This window comes from Cottoperca gobio, chromosome 14 (genome assembly GCF_900634415.1).
Source record: "Cottoperca gobio chromosome 14, fCotGob3.1, whole genome shotgun sequence".
NCBI classification, from domain to species: domain Eukaryota; kingdom Metazoa; phylum Chordata; class Actinopteri; order Perciformes; family Bovichtidae; genus Cottoperca; species Cottoperca gobio.
The window spans coordinates 4251024-4259077 of record NC_041368.1 but is presented as its reverse complement, the minus strand read 5'-3'; the positions used below and the strand labels follow the sequence as shown (position 1 = coordinate 4259077).

The window sequence follows — 8054 nt, the reverse complement described above, 5'->3', positions numbered from 1 at the left end:
GATTTAGTGAAACATTTCAGAACATTTTACATTTTACATTTTACATCAAACACCCTCAAAGAACTGAGCCTAACTACCACATAAGAGACAACACACAGGGAGAATATGTCACCTGTCACTTGGAGTCTTTGCCCTCATTCCAATCAAGGGGAGGATGTTTGATCAACAAGGGAACAAGAACTTTGGAAATCCTGAGCACAAACAAAACAACAAAAAAGTAATGTTTTCTTATTTTGTCATTTTCGGTTGTTTACCTGCATGCTTATTATTCACCGATTTATCTATATTATGAAAGACTAAACCCAGAAAGAGAACAATGTGAACAAGTTATTTTTATATAAACTGAGGTACACATTAAGCAAATTAACAACATGTGGAGAACATTCAGTAATGGTTCACCTATAAAATCAATTCCAGATCAGAGAACACACATTACACATACATGTCCATGTATTCCATGCAGCAGTCGATGGCAAGTTACAGTGCAGACAACAGCACTTCCCCAAATGTGCTAGCACCTCCCGCAGGTCAGACTAGAAAATTACTCCTGTTTAACTAAAACAGGGGTTCTCAACGGGGGCGGTAGCGCCCGCCCAGGGGGTGCTGGAAGCAATATTTTAGAAAGTGGGGCGTTCATGTGTTTTTAGGGGGCGTTTGTTTTATAGCAGGGGTGAACATCCGTACTATTTGATCCGGCCTTCGAGGTAATTCATAAACACACGCAAAAAATCTACTCCAAAATGTTTTATCCAAATCTAGTCAGCAATAGAATAAAACGGGCGACTGACTATCTTTCCTGGCCAAGGTCTTTGTGTGTTTTTAGACCCCCCTCAGCCGTCACTGCTCGAAAGCGTGAATGTTATTCCAAGGATACACCATGAATAAAACTAATCGGAATTAATGATAACAAACTAACACTCTGGTAGGGATTTCGGACCAGCAGCAGACGTGCTGCACTCTGGTTGTTGTAGCAGAGCTAACATCTGCATCACTGCTGCTGATTCAGGCTGTGTGCGATTAAAAAACGTGGATGTTTTCTGAACGTTGGGGTCGACGTCGCTCCATTTATAAATAATGTGTTGGATTTTTGACTTTTTTTTCACGTTGTAGTTTTCTCCTCTCCTTTCCTCCGCTCTGTCTCTGACTGGAGGTATGTGTGTGTGTGTGTGTGTGTGTGTGTGTGTGTGTGTGTGTGCGTGTGCGTGTGCGTGTGTGTGTGTGTGTGTGTCAGGAGCGGAGCCCCGCCCTTTGCGAAACAGAGCAGAGGAGAGAATGTGAATGCGCAAAGCATCAACGCAGTAGACACGGAAACGTGCACAGAAATTAGATAAATAACATAAGCATTTAGTTCATTTAATAAAATAGCACCTGGTCAATGTGAAAAGTGACTTTTCACATTATATTTATAAAATATTTATAAAAAAAAAACACGGGGCTCCGTTGGGGGGGCAGCGCCTCAGACTTGTTCCTTTGTTGGCTGCTCGTTTTCTATTGGAACACTTAAGAGTGCAAATTGTTTTGCATTTCTGAGGCTGCTGTGTTTAACAGCAATTAAAGTTTGATTGTCTGACCCGTTTCTGATTGGCTGCAGTCTATGACGCCGATTAAAGTTTAATTACAATGGGTTTGTTTGCTCCCTGGGTACATGGTGTATTAGGGCAATGGAAGGTAAAAACAACAACAACAAAACAATATTTTAATAATATAATATTTATTCTTATTTATAAATGTGAATTTGAGTTTTTATAATAACATAATATCTAATGATCTAATGCAGTCTAATAATAAGAAAGATAATATAAGAATTTTAATACAAAATGAATATAATCAATATGTAATATAAATAGTTAATACTAAGAATAATAATCATAATAATACAAACAGAATAATAATCAACAGGGGAGACAATTAGCCTACATTTTATTTGATGGGAGGGCGGTAAGGGACCTGGATAATGGATAGGGCTGCGCTGGCCCAAAACAGGTTGAGAACCACTGACCTAGGAGGTAGTCTTATCTAGGAATTTCATAATCCATGTCAACAACTCTTATTTTGGGGTAAAGCCTCTGGCATTAATCCTGATGTAAAATAAATAATAAATGTGTCAGCCAGGCAAGCTCACCTGCTAATCTGTATGTACGAGGGAGGCACGGTGCCGCTGCGCAACATGTAACATCCAGGCTTTGTTTGTAATCGAAGGTGACACTAAGCTTGGGAAGCAGGTTAGCACATCAGTCTGAATGTGCAGTGTTGTGTGCGTCACTGGATGGGACACTGTGGGAAAATGAAGGGAGGGGATAAGAAAAATTAGAGGAGGAGGGGATGATGGAAGAAGAGAAGCTGAATCAGTGAATGGCAGAAAGAAAGAAAGGAAAGTGACGGCACAGTGTGGCAGACTTTCAAAAGAAATAGTCCAGCTTCTTGGACATTTTTGTAAAAGAAAACATTTGGAATACCTTCTTGTTTTGGTCTTCTGGGTCTTAAGGTCCTTTATGTCGCAGTAAAGATGAGCTGTATCCCTGCCTCACACAGGTAAGCTACATGACAAATACTCTCTAAAAAGACATTTTACACAATGTTACTACCTTTACCTGTAAACTTTCAAAGCTGTGAGAAATTGTGCCGTATCATATTCTCAGAGAACGATGGTAAAAATGAGGCCACACTGTAGATTAAACAAGATGACATCATAATTGATTTGAGAGGTTTCTTATACCTGCAATTAAATTAATCAAAACCTTGAAGTGGAAATGGTTATACACACCAACACCCTGGTGTGTGTGTTGTTTAAGTACCCGTTGACTCTAGTCGCGTCCATATAGAGGAAATAAACAAAGTATTGGTTGTTGGAGACATAAACACTGAAATTAACCAAGGGGCCCTTTTTTTTTAATTCAGATGCTCCATGCTAACATATTCAACATCAGTGTAGATGTCTAACAGATACTGTACATTTATTCATATGTATGTAGGCCTACCTGTAAGACATAAAAGAAGTAATGGCCAGCTCTGGTCTTTAAAACAAAAATCATATTACAAGTAATCAACTGTAGAAACCAAATGTTGTGTTAATCTTTTTTTATCCAGGTTATCTCACTCCTCCCATCTTTGGAGTTGAGGAGTCATTTGTTGTTTAAGCCTGTTATGTCATCAAGTGCTTACCTGCAGATTAACACAGCAGTAGAAACTCTTTCCCTGCCCCCTCTCTCCTCATCCCGACACGTGTTGTCAACAGCGCCACACTGTTCTGCACATTGGAACATGTCTCAGTGAAACATAGGCTGTATAACACAGTCCTCCATCCACCTGTGAAGTCCAACCGAGTTGAAAATCCCTGAGATAAACCTTTTTGATCTTAAATCGTATCAGACTTTCACAACTGTACAGCTCCTGTACTAAGATTTGTTTTTTAATGCTGTGGATAAAGCCTGACTCATGTGAACTGCAGGGTGACTGATGACACAAATAATTCACATGTTCCTGTCTGCAGTTGTATATGGAATTGTCAATCCAGTTCAGTTCATCAGATACAAATTTGACGTCCACCTCCGTTTGATCAGCTCTGCCTCAGTGACCTCGATATAAAATGCTGAGAATCAGTGTGCAGGGGGAAGAAATGCAGCTAATCCAGGGTTTACTGTAGACACCTTTGGTGTCATGCTGGAAAGTCACAGTTCTTTTGTGGCTTCAATTCAATGCTGAAACCTTCAAATCAATTCAGTGTAGACTTGGAGGGCGGAAGGCATCTTTGTATTGTGTATGGCTTAAAGCCAGTATTGATGAGGTTGGATAATGGACATGTTGCAGACAAAATGTACCAAAATTAACCTGAAATGTGTTGTGTGTGTGTAAAGTGTGTGTTTGCAGTTTGAGCACCATACTTAGTCAAGTCGAATCTCAGATGGACGAGAGTCCAGTTCAGAGAAGAGGGAGCAAATCCTACCAGGTACAACACACATCTTTACTCTTCACTCTAGTGTACTAGCCTTATTCTGCCGTATTAAATAGCATCAACCCCCCTCCCCCACCCCCCCCGGTCGCACGGAGTTCTCACAGCAAATATTAATTAATTAATCACAAAGCTTGTAATTAATTGGATTATTTTTGACATCACTTGACAGTCCTAGTTAAGATATGTATTTTTTAATAACCACAAGTTCGTATTGTTTTTTTTATCCCATTATCATCAGACGTGCATAACTTAAAGTTTTTGAAGGTCAATATAAAACCTTATATCTCTCCTCCATGGACCAGATCTTCCCTGAGGCCAACACGAATGAAGATTCAGATTCCAGCTCCTATCCTGATGGCTTTCTTTACCAGAGGAAACGTCTTCCTTCTATAGTTGTGGAGCCCACAGAGCACACGCAGCCGGAGAGCGGGGGGCGCTGGCCTCTGAGTAACAATGCAGAGGAAGAGGAGGAGGAAAGCGGTGCTGATCACACAGATGGCTCTGTGGATGGAGAGCAGCAGGGGGACATAGGGATAGAAGAAGGGTAAGTGTTATAATCTTTCCCCACACTTCACAGTCTGTCAGGGTCCAAACGATGACAATTATTGGTTGATACTGACAATATTTTGTGTTGCAGTGACAGAAAAATGACATTTGATCCTGGCTTCCAGAGACACTTTGACCAAGTGTCACTATATCTAACTGTCTTTCCATTATATGGGGACTTTAAACATCAGTGCAATACAAACTGGACCTTTGCATTGAATTAAAATGGATTAGAATTCTACACGATTTACAGATTGATAATATCCTCTGTCCTTCCATTTCCACTGTTGCAGCTCTGTTGTCAGGAAGTCTTCTATTGGACCGTCCCAGAGTCAACTGGCCCTCTCCCGGCTGACCCCCCCTACCTCTCCCACCCCCCCAGAGGCTGCCCCACCATGCCTGAGGAGCTGAACCAGTACAACCAGTACGGACCGATAGTACTGCAGTTCCCCTGAACTGTGTGTAACTCCTATAATGTGTAACCTCTGCATGTCTGACTTTCCCAATAAAAGAGAAGCCCTGTGGAAAGGTTGCGATGCCCACACAAGTAAAACTATTTGAGATAAATAAGGCCCAATTCTAAAAACAAACACTAAACTGATTCCAGTACTGCTATTTTTGGAGAGATACCTCTAGATTAAATTAATCTGTGGTTAACTGCTACAGTTTGCTGGTACTGTATCTGACTTTGTTGACTAGTAACAACCTCCATGACACAGAAAATAAGCATGTGATGAATACTTTCAGCTAAATATGAGCATGAAAGTCCAGCCCAGGAACTTTAGGAAGAAAAAGGTCAAGTTTCAAGTGTAAGAAAACAACTCTGACTCATCCATGTTTGAACTAAGGTCTGACCAGTATGGTTTATGAGGTCTTGATAAACCATATTGTGTACCAGCATTGAATAATAATCCAAATCCTTTGGGTTAGGGTGTAAACGCCTCTTTAATGGAATTCAGACAATATTGGAATACTACAACTCTAAATTCAAACTAACCCTAATGATTAAAAACATGTATTGCAACAGTAACCTTATTCTTGGATACATGTGTGCAGTCCCTTCAAAATATAAAAATCCAGACAGGGAAGTCTCATTGTCAACCTGATCACTTGTATAACTTACTAACATACTGTACATAAACAGTTATAGTGATTAGTGGATATCCACTTTTTACTGAAATGCTGCTAGCTATATCAACAACTTTATAGATCCACCCCTATTTAAAAAAAGTGAAAATAATAGTTGTATGTTTGTTGTTCAAAACCAAAGTTGTTTGGTGTGCTGCTTTCCACCCAAAATATATTTAGAAATCCTGAAGTTCCAGAGTTATTGCAAAACATATAGTGATAGCTCTACAGTAGGTCTTCATGCACCTTTCCTTTATGTTTCCTTTTCCGTAGAACCAGGTCAGTCTGGGTTGCTATTGTACAACAATAAATTTGCATTTATTTCCACATGGTTGTCGTGTAAAAGTTCATTATATCTGTGACTCTACACTGAGAAGTGTAGAAAGATGTCTGCCTTGGTCAGAATTTCCAAGCTGAAGTATGAAACGTTGCTCGGTACACAAAGATGAACAGACAAATACCCTGAGAGACACAGCAAGCGTACACGGTGTCACTACATTCACAAACACACACAGTATAATTTACCTGCCTCACACCAAAGAGTAATATAACGTCATTATGGGAAATCAAGTCAAGTCAAGACCAACTAGTTATTTTAAACTCTTTAGATACTGACATTGAATTGAATCTGTTGTTATTTAAAGATCTATTTAAAGACTCACTCTGGTTGCTTGCAGTCATTGACAATTTAATAAGTCGAACTGTAAACCCCCTAAAATAAGTGACCCAATCAAGTTGTCAAGTGACTACAGCCCCTGACCTCTAGAGGGAAGCAGAGCAACACATACCTGTGTAAGGTCTATTCCAAGGTTACAAAATATTTACATGAAGTATTGTAAAATATTCCAAAAAAGGGATGTGTACACTTCTCACCACACATGGATCACAGATCACCAGTTGCATAGTTTTCTACTAAATGACGGGAAGTTATTGTTGATGACTAGGTATATAAATATCCACTGTATGTGGCAAACCTACATTTTATATTTACTTTCTTTGGGGGAAAGGAAAGTAAAATCAAAATGTTCTCAATTCTGCTGAGAACCTTCTTAAAAGAACACTGGTGGATCTGGAACAACACTGGCAATCACTCTTGAATATATAAGTTTGCACTACAAGAAAAGCTGACATGATTCTGTACATGTTCTTATAGCCCAACTTAAGCATTTAGAATATGTCAAAGATTATTTTGTTACTTTTTTCAGTCAGGTAAGCCGGCATTTAAGTTTAAATCTTTACTGAGATAAACACTGACAGTTTTGTCAGTTATTGGTGCAATAATTCCAAAGCAAATAATTGAGTCCAGACCTCATCCCATCATATTCTGCTGACCAAGTGCAGTTTCTATCATGTTGACAGGATTTAGAGGGAACCTAAGAGATGGGTGGTCTGGGAACTGAAGAGCAGGGGAGCAGGAAACGTTAGGTGGACATACTGGGGGTAAGGCAGAGGTTTATGGCAGATTTAATTATCTGTTTATGTGCTTTGCATGTGTAGCATGAAGGGGCTACAACTTTCATCTAGTTGTGCAACCCTGTGTTGTAAAGTGTGTGCCTCGATTTAAGTAGTCACTTGTAAGGCCTTTAACATTAGTGTGCTGAATCGTTTGACACCTCATACAGGACCGCTCTGGAGGATCATCATCCTGGATTACACTCCGCCTTCACTTGTGCCCTATAGCTGAACGTTTCACTGAAGCTTAGTTTCTGAGGAGCTGCTCAAAGTGGGTGTCTTTGGCTGTCGCCAACTTGTTAGTGACAACACCGCCTAACTCCCAACTAATCCAAAAATGGACTAGAGATGGAGCGTCAGCAGCAGAGCAGACAGCTAGCGGCTAGGGACCTGAAGGGACACAGCCACCACACCCTTATTTATGAATATCTTTAAGCCTTAATATAATTGAATAATATATAATTGGGCCCGTACAGCTAATTAGCTATGTAGATCGAAAACCTTTTCTGTACCCGGCTGTAACACATGTTTACTTCTGCTAAATGGGGGTCTATGTCTCACTCAAAGCTGGAAAAGGAACCAGGGTATTAAGTGTGTATTCTACATCCTATCAGTTCAAGTGAAGGTCACAAAGGGAAATAAGCTAGTGTCGACCGATGCTTTTCTGGATCCTGGGATCTGAGAGACGTTCTGTACGATGAGACTGAGAGCACAGTTGAACACTAAAGGCCATACAACTGAAATCTTCCTGGGGACGATGGGACAGAAGATTGTCACAAGACAGTCAAAAGTAACCATCAGCCGCATCTCAGTCACAGTGCTGAAGGACCTTTTAGTACAGCAGCACAACCACGATATCCCAGAAAGAAGATACGAGGAAAAGAACGACGTGTCTGCAGAAGACTAAAAGGTTTATGCAACTTATTTCTAGTTTAGTGACCCATAACAATGCAACAACTACATGCCACTTCCACTG

General features: G+C 40.2%; 1 protein-coding gene across 1 annotated transcript; it reads left to right on the top strand.

Annotated features, from left to right (window-relative positions):
- Nucleotides 1–2406: 2406 nt before the first annotated feature.
- Nucleotides 2407–4909, top strand: LOC115018727 (protein LBH). The gene is made up of 4 exons (XM_029447911.1): nt 2407–2532; nt 3855–3946; nt 4255–4496; nt 4792–4909. The coding sequence occupies exons 2-4, from the start codon at nt 3902–3904 to the stop codon at nt 4907–4909; spliced, it is 405 nt and encodes a 134-aa protein (XP_029303771.1). The 5' UTR covers nt 2407–2532; nt 3855–3901.
- The last annotated feature ends 3145 nt before the right edge of the window (nt 4910–8054 follow it).

What these genes read in the sequence shown, in the direction of transcription:
- LOC115018727 (XM_029447911.1), top strand. Translation starts at nt 3,902, where the DNA reads ATGGACGAGAGTCCAGTTCAGAGAAGAGGGAGCAAATCCTACCAG. An exon ending in GAGGGAGCAAATCCTACCAG is followed by an intron (nt 3,947 to 4,254) that starts GTACAACACACA and finishes TCCATGGACCAG; the next exon opens with ATCTTCCCTGAGGCCAACAC. An exon ending in GACATAGGGATAGAAGAAGG is followed by an intron (nt 4,497 to 4,791) that starts GTAAGTGTTATA and finishes CCACTGTTGCAG; the next exon opens with CTCTGTTGTCAGGAAGTCTT.